Genomic DNA, 16,430 nt, shown 5'->3' with positions numbered 1-16,430 from the left:
TTAAGGATCCGGCATTGCCGTGAGCTGTGCGTGGTGTAGGTCACAGACTCGGCTTGGATCTGACATTGCTGTGGCTCTGGCGTAGGCCAATGGCTACAGCTCCGATTAGACCCCTAGCCTGGGAACCTCCATATGCTGCGGGAGCGGCCCTAGAAAAGGCAAAAAAGAAAAGTGAAAATTTTCTTAACAATGAGACCTGGGTTCTTGCTTTTTTTTCCTATCAAGTTGAGCTCAACAGTTAAGCTCTCATTCCCTTCATTACTCCTCTCCTAAAAATGTCTTGCAAATGGGAGGTACAGAGGAGCAAGCGGCCTCTACCTCAGGGCTGATCCTAGTCAGCAGTCAAAATGGAAGAGGAGAGTATAACTTTATTATTCTTACACCCTAATAACTCTGTCCTGTCCTTAGCTCTCTCTTACCTAATCACTTCTAGTAGCTGAAAGCCAAGGCCATCTCCATGTGATCAAGCAGCTGATGTTCCTATATTTAAAGCTAAAATCACATTGTGGTTGGCAAGAGAAAATGCCCTAAGGGACTTCATTTATATGGCACATACACTCCAAAGGATAAGTCAACAGAAACAAAATGAAAGCCAAATTTACCATTCACCATGCAACCCTGGTGCTCAAGGCAGCCGAACAAATTCAAACGCTGGTCTATAATTAGAAGGACAATGTCAGTATAATTATGTTTTAGGAGTATTTAGTTTTTATTATCTGGAGTATTACAGCTATGGCACATTCCACCCTTTCTGGAAATTTTAATTTCAGCTGACCATCCAAAGGGGTAATTAATATGGAACACTTTTTTCAAGGTATAGAATTTAAGAAGCTGGGGAATAAAGAGATTTAGGGTGAAAAACAGCTGTATCTTTCTCTACCTTACTTCTCACTGATTTTTGTTCCTTGGTGGCAACCTCTTCAATTTTTATAGTTTTTGTTTCTGATTTTAAGAATCCTTATTATTAAAGACTGTTCTCTTAGCTCTTAGATTTTCAATTTTCCTACCATGGAAGGTAATAAGGTAGTAACATAGCCATTTACAAACCTTCCTCCCCTGCTCACATCCTACCAAAATTTTTAGTTAAATTTTGTTAACTTTTAGTTAACTTTACGTAAGTTTTTAGTTTAGTTAGTTAACACCGCTTAGTGTTTCCATTACTTTGACCATATAACTATTGTTCCTGGTACTGCAATGTGATGTACCATTAACTCCCTTTTTCTTTCCCATATAATTTATTCTGGCTTTTCTTGGTGCTAGTATTGCCCTATTGTAATTTACTGATTTGCCTTTATGTACCTATTAGGAATATAACTCCTGAATTCTGCAACAAAACTCTAAAATTCCGCTAGTCAAATATGTCTGTCAGTTCTGTTTTGTGTTTCCTTGACAACCTTTGTCCTGGGGCTCTTCAGGCCAGCTCCCCACTCTCAAGCCTCTGTGACTTTGGCCCTGGGACCTCATTTCACCATCATCCTAGAGAATCCCTTTGCTCTTCCCTCCACGGGATCTCTTGTTTTCTGGATGCCACGTCTCTTTTCTTTCTTGGTTCATCTCCTTATTTGGAGGAGTAATTCTATCCAGTAGCTTCTCTCTCTCTTTTAGATTTCAGCTTTAATGAGGTATAACTATAGAATTGTGATATCTTTTACAGAAAATATTTGATAAAATTCAACACCCATTCATGATAAAAACCCTTACTAAAGTGGGTATAGAGGGACTGTATCTCTACATAATAAAAGATATTTATGATAAACCCACAGCCAATAAAATAATGGCGAAAAGCTGAAAGCCTTCACAGTAAAATCTGGAACAATGATACAAGTATGTCCACTCTCACCATTCTCTTTAACATAGTACTGGAAGTCCTAGTCACAGCAGTCAGAGAAGAAAAAGAAACAAAAGGTATTCAAATTGGTAGGGAAGAGGTAAAACTGTCATTATGTGCAGATGACGTGATACTATATATAGAAACCCTAAGGACTCCATTCAAAAACTACTAGAACTGATAAAAAATTCAGCAAGGTAAGGATATAAGATTAACATGCAGAAATTGGTTGTATTTCTTTACACTAACAATGAAATATCAGAAAGGGAACATAAACAAACCACCCTTTAAAAATTGTATCAAGTTATGACTGGGTCACTTTGCTGTCTAGCAGAAATTGACATAACATTGTAAATTGACTATACTTTGATAAAAAAATTTTTAAATTGCATAAAAAATAGAATACTTAGGAATAAATCTTGCCAAGGAGGCAAAAGACTAATATTCTGAGAACTGTGAAACATTAACAAAGGAATATTATCTGTTGATGGACATTTAGGTTGTTTTAGTGCTGCCACTCTCATCGTTCAGTTTTGGAGAACCTGACTATAACATTTCTTTGATAAAAATCCCATCCTAAATTTCCCTGAACTCTTTTTGAGATATGTCTGTTAGTTGAATATTTGATCTCCTAGAATTTATTTTATTTTATTTTTTTTGGTCTTTTTAGGGCTGCACCCATGGCACATGGAGGTTCCCAGGCTAGGGGTCGAATAGGAGCTGTAACTGTCAGCCTATACCACAGCCACAGCAACGTGGGATCTGAGCCACATCTGCAAACTACACCACAGCTCACGGAAATGCTGGATTCTTAACCCACCGAGGGAGGCCAGGGATTGAACCGGTATCCTCATAGATACCAATCAGATTTGTTTCCACTGAGCCACGATGGGAACTCTGATCTCCTGGAATTTTCTTATGCTTATGTTTTATTTTCCACCTCTGTCTTTTTCTTCTATTTTTGGAAAGATTCTCACTATCTTATCTTCTCTTCTGTTTTCTCCTTTTCCTCCTGTTATGTTTTTCACATCTACAATTTTTTTTTGTTTGTTTCTGAATCTGTCCTTATTCACGACTGAAGCATGACAAAAGACATATAAGCTTTGTGTAAATGGCTCAAGTTTATTTTAGTAGCCTCACTTTAGGGTAACTGGGCAAAGGCTCAGTTATTTTTCTAGTGGAAGCCAAAGTTTCAATATATAATTTGTTTTTTTGTGGGGGGGGGCAAGTAATTTCCCTATAGAAGCATCTTCTAATTCTTCCCTCAGGAAAATAAGCCCATCGGTCAGTATTCATTTCACAAACTTTCACTTAATTCCACTGTTTCTGTTTCCAGTAAAGCACCTTGGTTCTACCCTGAACTGGTCCAATCTCTCTAAAAGTAAACCCCTCACATGAAACTTTTGAAGTAACTTTAAATGCTAATCCCAAGGCTTCAGCGATGTATATATGAAGATGCAAGTGCTCCTATTTGAAAGGAGTGATGGATTCAGAGTCAAGATACCAGGGATTTGAGTTAGCTCTTTCCAGGCTTGTCCTGGGGATCAAGTGACATAATGTGTTAGAAACGCTCTGCAAACTAAGAAGCGCTTCACAAGTCTTAGGCATTATTAATAAAGGTGGTGACATCTGGGCAGGTATTCAAAACATTACTGAGAGCTGTCTTCTTTTCCCAGACTGCTCTGCTTGAAAGGAAAAGTTAATTGAAATGAATCATGCAAAGATATTGACATATTTAAATTTGCTGCAAGTTGCTGGGGTTTCAAACTTTTCCCTAAAGCCCTGAAATGTTGGTTAATTTAGTTGTTTTACTGACCAAACCACACAGCAATTTGGGCATCTCTGGTGCCCTTTAGAAAGATAGTGGCTCTGGCTCAAAACAAACGAGATTGCTCAAGGTCTTGATGCTTTGTGTGTTCAGCAAACCAAGGCAGGTTTATTGGGTAAGAAAAAGGGTGGATTGGCAAATGAGGCTTGCTTTTCAATCTAAAGCATCCTTGTTCCCGTCGTGGCGCAGTGGAAATGAATCCAACTATGAACCATGAGGTTGCAGGTTCCATCCCTGGCCTTGCTCAGTGGGTTAAGGATCCAGTGTTCCTGTGAGCTGTGCTGTAGATCGCAGATGCAGCTCCATCTGGCATTGCTGTGGCTGTGGTGTAGGCTAGCGGCCACAGCTCTGATTAGACCCCTAGCCTGGGAACCTCGATATGCGGCCGGCCCTAAAAAGACAAAAATAAAAAAATAAAAAAAAAAGCATCCTTAAAAAATAAATAAATTGCTACAACACATAATCAAAGCTTAAAGCCCTGAATTCTGGCAAGGGGTTACGGCAAAAAAAAAAAGATTAATACACTTAATTATTCTATTATTATTCTTATGTCTAATAAATAAATTAATTACATTTGGTTAGGGGAACAATTACCTTTTTTTTTTTTTGCTTTTTAGGGCCACACCCGTGACATATGGAGGTTCCCAGGCTAGGGGTCCAGTCGGAGCTGCAGCTGCCAGCCTACACCACAGCCACAGCAACACTGGATCTGAGCCATGTCTGTGACCTACACTACAGCTCATGCATGGCAATGCCGGATCCTTAACCCACTGAGTGAGGCCAGGGATCAAACGTGCAACCTCAGGGTTCCTGGTCAGATTCATTTCTGCTGAGCCACAACTGGAACTTCAATAATTAACCTTTTAAATAAGTAGATTCTATTTTGATTAATGAAACTATGATTAGATTTTAAAGGTATTCTTGAACATTTCAAGCCTTTCATTTTGTACTCTTTTTTGTTGTTGTTGAGAATAAAACAAAAGTTAAGAGTTTTCAGTTTAAAAAAATAATGACTTCACTCCACTACTACCGACCTTGAGACAAGTTCAATTATTGATCACAATATATGCCACATCATCCAGTTCCATGAAGTAAAATCCTAATCTTTAAGTAAAACTGTGCAATCAGCCTCTTCACTCTTTATGGGTGACCTCAGAGGAGGGCCTTGCCTTGCTTTGGCTTTGACATATAAATGCATCTGGTCCAAAGATTTGCCACAGTAATCTTTTTTTAAGTTCAACTGGAAATTTTTTTTGTTTAGAAGTTAACAATGACTCATTAGATAAGAAATCTTCCCCTATCATTCTGTACATCTGTCTTCTGCAATAGGATAGCCAATAGCCACAAATGGCTACTGAATACTTGAGACACAGCTAGTGCCACTGAGGAACTGAATTTCTAAATGTCAACAGCCACCTGTAGCTACTGTTAACATACTGGGCAGCACAGCTCTAAGCTCTATATCATCGGGAGGGATATAGGCTCAAGAAATTACTCAAAGGGCTCACTGTCAAACAGAACAGCTGATCATCTAGGATGTTTTTGGATAGAGTCCCCCTTCACATCCAGAATTATCAAGGCTCTCTACACAGAAGTGGTCATGATAGGAATGGAGAAGGATAGTTACACAGGTAGTTGTAGAAGTTCCAATAGGGACCATAGACAGAGAAGGAAACCTAGGGAACTTTGGGAGATCACTGTAAGTTAATAATTGCTCAAAAAAAAAAAAACCCATCAAAAGCAGACTTACTGCAAATAAAAACATGAGATATGCCTCAGTTTATTACCTTTAAGACCAAGGGCAGGAGTTTAAGGACCACCCTTCCGCTGATTTGAATAAGCTCCTTGACAGACCCGATAGGGTCAAATACCCTCTTACTGGATACGAAGGAGGAGCTACTACTGGAAAAAAGAGGAAGAGGTGGTCTTTTCCCACCCCCACTCCCCTTGGATTATAAAAATGTAGCCCATCTAATCCTTGGGTCAGAGTCTCCTTGCCTGCCCGCTTGTATCACTTGTAAGCGTCTTATTTTAATAAATCTATTTCTTGCCTATCACTTTGTCTCCCGTTGAATTCCTTCTGTGCTGAGGCGCAAGGAAACTGAATCTCAGTTAAGTCCAGACACCGGGTGAGTGATTCTAATTTAAAAGCTGTGGGTTCAAGTCCCAATCTGGGATCTGGTTAGTTTCAAGTCATAAGTGTTGTCAGTTTCAGTTGTACTTTGAATATGTGTTGATTGAGAAAATACACAATACGGACAACTAATAAATAATTTAGTAAGTTTTTTTTTTTTCTTTTCTCTTTAAGGCTGCATCTGTAGCATGTGGAAGTTCCCAGGGTAGGGGTTGAATTGGAGCTGTAGCCGCCAGCCTACGCCATAGTAACACCAGATCTGAGCCATGTCTGCTACCTACACTACAGCTCACAATAACGTGGGATCCTTAACCTACTGGGTGAGGCCAGGGATGGAACCTGCATCCTCATGAATACTAGCTGGGTTCATTACCACTGAGCCATGACAGGAACTCCTTTAGTAAGGATTTTAAATAAATCTGGACTTTATTTATGTCAACCACATCTCCATATTCCTGAGGGCAAGCAGCCTGGATGTGTGTAAACTGTATTATTGGTTCAGGGCTTGCTGCCGAAATGGATGCAAGGAACCCATAGAATAACTTCTGCAATTCACAGGCTGGGAAACACTGCTCCAGAATTAAAAGATAAATAAAGGGTGATGCAAAGATACAAACAGTAAGGAGAAAAATGCTTAGAAGTATGGGAACACCTCATAACCAGTTCGGACGTGCCAAACGGCAGAAGGCTCTCTGTTTGTGGCCTCAGAGTACTTTGTGTGATGCCCCCTTTCATCATGGCGCCATCATTTGGCCTCAGATCTTAAACCCTTACTATCAGGGATTGTTTCCTTCAGGAAAACAAATTTTACTTTCTCTTTAGTCCCCTTTTAAAACCTGGAAATTTAAACAACAGAAACTCTCAGTGGTTTGTATTAGAAGTCATGCCCAAAGGTTTGCTTGTCAGTAGACACAGAGCAGCTTGGTGTAAAAATGAACATCCTCACTGAGTCATCAATACAAACCATCTCCTTCACGAAGTGATTGAAGCCCCTTCTCCCTCTTCTCTCCCTCACTCTGCTTCTGTTGGAGATGCTACCCATTCCAGCCATAGGTAAAGGCTGAAAGTGGGGTTGTGTAGTGGTTACCAACCCCCCCCAACCCAACCACTTGAACCAACAATGTAAGATTAAACAATGTGCTTGTCATTATAGTATGAACCTCAGGTCGTCACCCAAAGACCTCCGGTTTCAAGTTTCAAGTGGATCATCCACTGCCTGGCAGGGAGGGAAGAAACTTCAGATGACATAATTATCTTGTCTATAATTAAATATGAACTCCACAGGATGGATCTAGAGAAAAATACAATTTCTGATTTTTCACCTGTTTCTAGGGTAGTTCAACTCCTCAAAGATATGAAGGGCAAAAAAAGAGAAGCATTCCTTTTAGTGCTGAAGCAAATTCTGAGTTATTGAAAAGAAGATTACATGCCAAACAACCTAAACATTATGAGTCAGCTTCAAATAACATGCTTATTATTTCAGATGCTCAAACACTTATGTATTCTATGATTCCACCAACTCTTAAAATAAGATAAGGATTTCAGGTTATGGCTCTAGATAGTATTAAAAGTGATCCCACAAGTACTAAACCTCAACCTTCTAAACAAATGTGTTGTCCTTCAGAACACTGGCGTACATCTGGCTGCAGAAAGTAACTGCAATGCAGGGAACAAGGCCATGTTCCGCTCCTTCATTTAATGATCAATTATGTTTCACCAAGTAATTCATAGGACATGTTAGGTCATTCCTGGTGCAACTTGACTGCTAACCCCTGGCCAGTCTTGCTGGCATGGTTATTAATCCAAACAAAGCAAGGACCATTGACGGAAAATAGATATTATTTTTCTGTTCAGGAGGGGGGAGCACTTGACCAAATTCAAGACTGTCCATTAAATTCCAGCTTCACTTTTAAAAATAGAACAAAAGAGTAGCTCTCCTGAGCAACGAGCACAGAGATTGGAACACGACCCAGAAGCAGTGGCTGAGCCAGATGTTGCCATTTCCCTAGTACACTGACATTTACCTGAATAAGGTTGGCAGCCGGGTTCCTTCTTTTCTCAAAGTGTTTCTGGCGGTGCTGTTCTTGCACTTTTAATGCAAAACCTGAGCCAAGAATGCCCTGGAACAAAATATAAAAATAGGTCTTAAAATTCTTTTTCCCCCAAAGCACCATTAAATAATACAAATATGAAAAAAAACCTCTAAAATGAGTCTGAGAAAAGATAAATAGTATGCAACCTGTCCATAAACTTACTACTTATTAAAACAAAGGCTATTTCTTCTATTATAATACCATCAGCCAATGGCAAGTTGTTGGGCAGGAAACAGGGACAACTTCTCTTCTCTAGGAAATCACCAAGCATTGCTATATTCATTTGGGATAATAGGAGGCACCTTAATCCCAAACAAAACAATCACCATTTAAAAACATGTTTTTTGGAGTTCCCACTGTGGCTCAGCAGTAATGAACCCGACCAATATCCATGAGGATTCGGGTTCAATCCCTGGTATTGCTCAGGGGGTTAAGGATCCAGCATTGCCGTGGGCTGCCGTGTAGGTTGCAGATGTGGCTCAGATCCCTCATTGCTGTGGCTGTGGCATAGGCTGACAGTTACAGCTCTGATTAGACCCCTAGCCTGGGAACTTCCATATGCTGCAGGTGTGGCCCTAAAAAGACAAAAAAAAAAAGTTTTTTGCTGTGGCCTTCTCTGTTGCATTTCTTTATGCTAACTTTAGATAGAATGGTCCTATCCAGTGACAGACAAGGTGGATTTAAAATTTGGGACTGTTAAGGTCTCACTGATGTGGACATGGGAGTTTTTCCAGCACTTTGATGACACAACCAAATTTTACACTTTCCATGCATGAAATGGAAGGTTTAAAATCTGTTCTACTTTAACACTCTGTGATGCTATAAATCTACACCTTCCAAAGGCAAGTAAAAGTAGGGAAGGACAGTTGTCCCAATAAGACAAAGAGACACTCAATTCTGAATTCATAGAAAGTTTTCCATTTTGCCTGTCTCTACAATAAAGACAAGAGCATGGGTTACTGCTGGGCACATTTCTATTTTCCTGAGTCTTAATCCCACATTTTGAGCATTCCTCACCTTTTTGATTCTGGCTTACCTATACAGATTTGGGGGTTGGTAAGATTAGCATGGTCTGTCTTTGTTTATATTAGTTTGTATTAGTTTTTTGGCAGGTTTGCTTCCTTCTACTTATCATCTCAATCTTCCAAAATGCCCCTCTTTTCAGTTTGCTTTGGTCTAAATTTGTGGACTCAAGATGCTTCCTCTTAGTCCTGAGTTGAGGTTGGCTTTTGGAATTTTCTAAATTCGGTCTCCAGGCTTTGTCTGTATGTCTCCACTTCATTGATGTGGGACATGGCACTCCTCTGCTTTCAAGTCTGGGATTGTACTTGCTAGCTATAAATTATTAGCTTTTTATTAAACTTTAAGGAGTCTACCTCTTAGGTTAGAGGGGTATATCTTCTAAGCTCTCAGACAGTATTTGCCACAGGTAAAGAACTGTAATTTTTCTTTTTTTTTTTAATATTTTTGAAGTTGCTCAAAGACAGTACTGGCTGCCTGGGGTGAGGGTGAGGGGATGTCTCTTGCCCTTGGGAAGTGTTAAGTCTCCGTTGTTGACAACTTGGCTAGGATATTTTGGGGCTCTAGATAACCTTTAACCTTCCTTCTTATCTTGAGATTCCACAATTCTGAGTACCTCTGTGACAATAACCAGAAAATAAATAGTACATTTATGCTTAAAATACAGCTATAGGATAATACTATCACTACTAGTGAGCAATGACTGATTCTATCACCAGTCAGGACGAATGACTGTACCATGAAATTAGAAATGATGCCAGAAAGGCTGTGGCCCATCTCTTTCTCAGTCTCCTGCTGCCTGAGATTTTTAATCTTATACAGGTTGGGATAGGACAAACTGATCTGTGTGAAAGACTGGTCTGTCAGATCTTATTTGTAGATTTAAACATTTGCCTCCATTTATAGGTATAAAAACGGCCATCCATTTCCAAATCCAAATCAAGTCTAGTCATTCATAACTCCTAAAATTTTTTTCTGCTTCTTAAGATCATTTAGGAAAGATTTATTTATTTTCCTTTTAATGTCATTTTTCATGAGGTTTAAACATGTAGGAGACTATAAACTAGTAGAATTTACACCATAATACGTATATTCTTTATATTAGATGCCTCTATGTGGATAATCCACTCATATGAAGCATAATTTAGATTTTGTAGACATTGAATTAACAGCAATCACTATCATTATGTAAATATGAGGTTCAGAGTTAAATCTGTTTTGGAAAATGAAGACGGGCCTTAACATAGCGCAAACTTAGCACCTGCCAAACAAACTAAAATGTGGTGAGAATCACATTGGCATTGCTTGGAAACATATACTAGTAGATGGCAAATGTTTGCTGCACGTCTCTTGAGCCAGACTGTACATTACAACCGTTATTACACCAGGCCTGCTCATCGTCTTACTATGGCTCCATTCCAATCCCCTCCCACCTCCCTGAGTACACGGCTCAGAAACATAAATAGAACTCTGTTAACATAAAGTCTATTATATTATATATATGTGTATCCTGTAAGTTATATAAATCTATATAAATATAACTTACATGCTATTCCTTGAAATATCGATGCCAACAGATACAAATTCTTAGAACTCGAGTTTGAATTCATTTCCTAAGATCAGGTAACTTAAATTTTTAGGTTTTAAGTTTTAGTATTATGCTGAGAAGTGCTACATAAACACCAAATAGAAAGAAAACTGTCTTGGTAAATATTTAAAATATTTATCCCTTGTTATCCTCCAGATTAAAAGCACATATCTGTACCCACCCTTTAACTGGAGGGAAGGGAGCATCCTCTGGTGGAGAAGGGACTGCCCCCCAGGGCGTTGATGGCTTCTTGGCCAATTGAGGCGGCAGCCTCAGGGAAGAAGACCCCTTCTCCACCCTGTGGAGCTTGGGAAGGGTGGCCTATTTGATTTTGATGTGCAGGAGAGCCTTTCGGCTTTAAGGGACAGAGGGGAAAGGCTCTTTATTTTTAAAAATTAAAATAATTACTTTTTATTTTTGTCTTTTTAGGGCTGCACCTGCGGCACATATAAGTTCCCAGGCTAGGGGTCCAATAGGAGCTGCAGCCACCAGCCTACACTACAGCCACAGCAACACCAGATTCCAGCTGCATCTGAGACCTAAGCTGCAGCTCATGGCAATGCTGGATCTTTAACCCACTGAATGAGGCCAGCAATCGAACCTGCATCCTCATGGATACTAGTTGGGTCCTTAACCTGACAAGCCACAACGGAAACTCCCTTCTATTTCTTGGTCGTTAGGTTTTCTGGATGGAAAGAGCCTCAAACAGGGATGGCCCATAAGCCACCTCTGACTTTCTTAGCAAAATGCTGATGTGGTCTCCTAAATTTCAATTAGACAGCACTGCCAGCCAGCGAGTGTATAAGGCTTGATGGCATCTCCAGCCACCTTGTTTTTTTTAAGGTTTACATGAAACATTGGTCTTTCATTCTCTCAGTGAGAACTCAGCTCCTCATGTGAGGCTGCAATAAAAAGATCCTTGGTGAAATCTACTTTGCTTGGCACTGTTAGGGAATGTTCTGTGGAAGCAAGTTTTTCAGATTTCCAACACATATTAACTTAATTTGCATATAAATTGTAGTCACTTTATTGGGAAACCTTTTCAAGAATGACCACTGAGTCTGAGCTTTAATCTAACGGAGCCACACAGGTGAACCTCTGTGAATGGTCCAGAGTTCCATCAGTAAGACGGGTGTCTTGCTGGGCTGGATGCAGCTGGCTTGTAGAGGCAGGATGATCTTCCTGCTAATCGGCCCAGGTCTGAAGAGGTAAATATTCCACTTATGTACACCCATCTCTTCAGTACCACACAACTTACACACCCAAATTGGAGCCATTAGTTTAAAAGAAGGTATATTTAAATCTTTGCACAGACATCCCATGTGTTAGCAGCATGTCAATTGAGAGGTGATGCCATCTGAATTATTATTTGGTCCTAGAGAGGTTTAAATCTCTCGGATTAAGTGTCTCCAAGGGAAGGCCATATTTTATAAATTATCCAACTCGACAGATGTAGAAAAGTCAACATTGTATCAGAAAAATTATATTTGTAAACCATATGGCTATGTTCCAGGGCATACCAATTTGTGAAAGCTCATGCTAAAAAACCTCTAAGATCTAATTTAAAGTGCTTAATTTTTGCAAAGATACTCACTGCAGGAAGTGCAAAGAAAGAAATGCCAAGGAGTGCAAAGCCTGCAGAGAGCAGCCTTCCCAGCCAAGTCAGGGGGGTTTTGTCTCCATAGCCAATCGTTGTCAATGTTATCTAAAAACAAAATAAATAGGACATGCAGCTTAAGTACTTGAGAGGAAAGTTAGGACCCATGAATAGGAGGCAAAGCAACGTTCCCACTAAATCATTATTCAACAAGTCTTGTGGGCACATTTTATTACTGTGCTTTAATTTTCCATGACGCATAACAGAACTTCTCTTTGTTTAAGGAAGGGAATAACCTACATAACTTGTTCCTCCCTTATAACACAATTTTCCATCTTTTCTAAGTATATTCAAAGGAAGGTTATTTAAGTAAGTGGATAACCATCAGTGATGCAGAAATGATAACACCATGGATTTAGGACTGGATCAGTACACAAAACAATAATTTATGTTAATTAAGGCTGTCCACTTATAACCCTGGCAGGCATTTCCTGGTTGGTGTGTGCGAGGTACGTGTTTTCATCTGTAGTGGAACAAAAATGAGAGGTACATGGTTCCTGTCCCAAAGTATTTATGGTATAAGAGGGGACTTATGTCACACACAAATGATTAAACACAAAATAGGGCAAGACAGGTTTCATGATGAAAGCACAAATAATCTGCTGTGCGAATTCAAAGATTACCAGTTTGGGGGAGGCGTTGAGGAAGCTTTGTTGAGGAAGATGTCATCATACTCAGGCTTTGAAGGAGGGGTAGTATTTTGAGAGGCAGAAATGATGAAGACAGTGATGCAAGGAGAGGAAACAGGTGAGTAGCTGCACAGCAGTGAGATAAACAGGGTGGGTTCTAATCAGTTGGGCTGGAACAGGGTAGGTCCGAAGGTTAACTAGTGATGCTAAAGCTGGATCAAGAAGTATCTTTGACAAATGATCTTTGGGTCCCGTCTCTCCCATGGTCACACTGCTCCAGGGGCTGCTCACATTCCTTGGAACAAAGCACCAAGGAGGTCCTGTCGATCTAGTGGAGTGGTGATGCGACAGAATGGGAACAGTGGCTGGGGGCAGTAAGGAGGTGGAGAGCAAAGAGAAGATCTTAGGAAGCTCAACAGAAGCACACCCACAGATGCTCTGGGAGGAAGGGGAAGACTAAGTCAGCAGGACCTGAACATTCCAAGTGGGATGATGACTGCCCCATAAATAGAAATATGATAACAAGAAAGAGAAGTTTTTGGAGAAAAGATGAAGAGTGGTTTTCATATAAGGGTTTTTAAAATATCAGTATGATGTGGATCTAGAAATGTTGAATAAGGAATTAAGATCAGGCTTGAGTCTTGAGAGAGATTGAAGCTGGCATAGATTTGGGTTTTGGAATTGGGCACAGGGTGGTGGTTTTATTAAGAAAGACTTGACGCACATCACTGCTGAAGTTTAAGGTGTACAGCACAACGGTTCGATTTACATATACAGTGAAATGATGACTGCAATAGGGTTTTTTTTTAATGTAATTTTTTATCCTTTTTTCTTTTTTTTTTTTTTGGCTGTGCCCACAACATGTGAATGTTCCCAGGCCAGGGATCGAACCTGAGCCACAGCAGTGACAATGCCAGATCCTTAACCTGCTGTACCACCATGGAATTCCCACAATAGGTTTCGTTAACATCCGTCATCTCATATAGATATAATAATAAAAAGAAGAAAATAGGAATGTTCTTCTTGTGATGAGAACTCTTACTTTCCTATCTACCACACAGCAGAGCTAACTATAATCACCATGTTGTACTAACCTCCCTGGTACTTATAATTGGGAGTCTGTACCTTTTGACCACCTTCTTCTAAATCCTCCCCCCACCACCCTCCATCTCTGCAAACCATAAATATGATCTCTTTTTTTTTTTTTTTTTTTTTTTTTTTTTGTCTTTTTTTTGTTATTTCTTTGGGCCGCTTCTGCGGCATATGGAGGTTCCCAGGCTAGGGGTCTAATCGGAGCTGTAGCCACCGGCCTACGCCAGAGCCACAGCAACGTGGGATCCGAGCCACGTCTGCAACCTACACCACAGCTCACGGCAACGCCGGATCATTAACCCACTGAGCAAGGGCAAGGACCGAACCCGCAACCTCATGGTTCCTAGTCGGATTCGTTAACCATTGCGCCACGACGGGAACTCCAATATGATCTCTTTTTAAACTTTTTTTTTTTTTAAGACTTCACCTATAAGTGAGATCATACAGTATTTGTCTTTCTCTGATTTATTTCACTTAGCCTTCAAGGTTCATCCATGTTGTCACAAATGGCAGGGTTTCCTTGCTTTTTTATAGCTGAGTATTATCTCTTTGTATGCATATATGCACCACAACTTCCTTATCCATTCATGTCTATGGACCCTGAGGCTGGTTGTGTCCTCACTCTTATAAATCATGTGCCACTGTCTCTTTGTGGCTGTTTCTGTAAATTTATTGGGGTATAGTTGACTTATAATCTTGTATTAGCTTCAGGTTTAGAGCAAAGTAAATCAGCTATACGTATACAGATGTCTCTTAATTGTCCTTTCTGCTTTTGCCTCTCTCAGGTTCCTTCCCTACACACCTGCAAGGGGTATTATTTCTTTATTCCTCTCTAAAAACCCTTCAATGGGCCACTCACTGAATTCACAATAAATTCTAAGCTCCTAACTATGGACCACATGACCTAGTCTCTGCCTACGTCTCCAAGGTCATCTTGGTCTCACCCTTGCTCACACTGGACTTTAACCATAGTATCCTTTCAGCTCCTCAGGCAGGCCAGGGTATCTCTGCCTCAGGGCCTTTGCACATTCTGTCCCCATCTCTTCCTGGGGCTCCTTCTCATCCTTAAGATCTTATCCAAAACACCCCATTCTCAGAAAGGCTTCCCTGCCCACATTCTATGGCAGGGCTTTTGGTCTCTCTACTCTGCTCATTTCATAATAGCACTTATCCTGAGGGCTAGTATGCTCTACTTTTCTTTGGGGAGGGGGTCCTTATTTCCTCTACTAGAAGTAGGGGCTGTGTCTTTACTCATTGTTTTCTTTTTAATATCCAGCACAATGTTTGCCATAGAGTAAGAGGAACTCAATAAATATTTAGGAAATAAACAAAGAATCCTTTCAAGAACACTGGCAACAGAGAAGTAGAGCTCAAGAACTCCCAGTGATCTCTGACTTGAGAGGAAGATTTCTAGGATGTATCTGTGCATATTTTCAGAGAGACTGAGACTGAAGGGGGAAGGTGTGGTGGCATTATGAGGGTAAAGGGTTCCCATAGGGTTAAGGGTGCAGTGGAGGGGTTGGCCTTGGCAGCATGGAAGGACACGTCTTCCACTGTAGGGGGGAGACATGAACACAGTGTGAGTGGAGGGCAGGACTGGATAGTTAGTTCCCTTCAATTCCAGTGAAGGACAAGGTAGCATCACCTGGGGTGGAGAAAATCTTGGAACAAGGGAAGGGCTCAGGCAGTGAGGGTGTGAGAGAAATTTGCTGGAAAACCAACCAGAGGCTTCCTGGGCAGAGGAGGCTCATCTGAGGTGGGAGAGAGGGAACTGGTACTGGAACCCAGCAGCCAAGTTGTCACCAGCAGTATCAGTAGGGGATTTGCAAAGGAATTCCTTGAGAAAAAAACATTCCTAAGTCAATTTTATTACAGGTTCCTAATCTCAAGTATGTGGGGAAGACTTTAATCTACTCTGCTTCTCTTAAAGAGCTTAATCAAGCAGAAGGAGAAAGGTCATAGTTTGGTCACAGCAATAACACTGCCTGTGTCATCTGCTTTCCATTCCAATCCCACATCTGACTTGTTCTTCTTGGTTTTAAACTGCTGCCTCCAAATGCGGGAGAATGAGACAAAGCCAAGTGAGCATGTGCTCAGTCTGAGTAAAGGGTGCTGCGCCCTTATTCTGAATTCAGGGCTGCCCCCTCTTAGAGGATTGAGAGCTTGGCTGAGAGTGTAAGCAGACTTCTGTGGCCAGGTGAGGCTTGAGAAGGATCTGGCAGTAGGGTGCCAGGGCTGGTGGTGCATGTTTCCTTTGCTTTGTGTCTGGAGGGCACATCCTTTCACTTCTTGTGGCTGCAAAGAGCACAATGGAGCTTCCTGGAGAACACTGACCCATCTACTGGATCTGGCTGCCCACTTTTCAAGGCATTGGATAAAATCATCCTTGGATGAGGTCTACATGAAGGTCGCTGATTTTCTCAACTTTCAGGTCCAACTGTCCTAGAGGTACTGGCATGTCTCCTTGGAATAGCACAGCTACACTGATGTTTCTTCTCTTTTCTGAGCACATGGGAGGCCCTGTGCATGTCTGTAAGCTGGTCCCTTCGCACAGGAACTGA

The 16,430-nt window shown here is 40.7% G+C and overlaps 1 protein-coding gene across 8 annotated transcripts in view; it reads right to left on the bottom strand.

The window, feature by feature from the left end:
• Window positions 1–16,430, bottom strand: part of KCNQ5 (potassium voltage-gated channel subfamily Q member 5) — a 504,676-nt gene that overhangs the window by 78,848 nt on the left and 409,398 nt on the right. For all 8 annotated transcript variants that reach the window (XM_003480275.5, XM_003480277.5, XM_003480276.5 and 5 more), the window contains 2 exons: window positions 12,086–12,196; window positions 7,815–7,910 (listed from right to left, as the gene is read on the bottom strand). In XM_003480275.5, the coding sequence (XP_003480323.1) occupies window positions 7,815–7,910; window positions 12,086–12,196 (207 nt within the window). The remainder of the gene's footprint in view (window positions 1–7,814; window positions 7,911–12,085; window positions 12,197–16,430) is intronic.

The sequence above is a fragment of the Sus scrofa genome, chromosome 1 (genome assembly GCF_054392235.1).
Source record: "Sus scrofa isolate SSC_HxYL_T2T_F1_AM1 chromosome 1, Sscrofa_HxYL_maternal_Yorkshire_Landrace_v2.0, whole genome shotgun sequence".
NCBI classification, from domain to species: domain Eukaryota; kingdom Metazoa; phylum Chordata; class Mammalia; order Artiodactyla; family Suidae; genus Sus; species Sus scrofa.
This window is presented reverse-complemented; position numbering and strand designations above follow the sequence as displayed.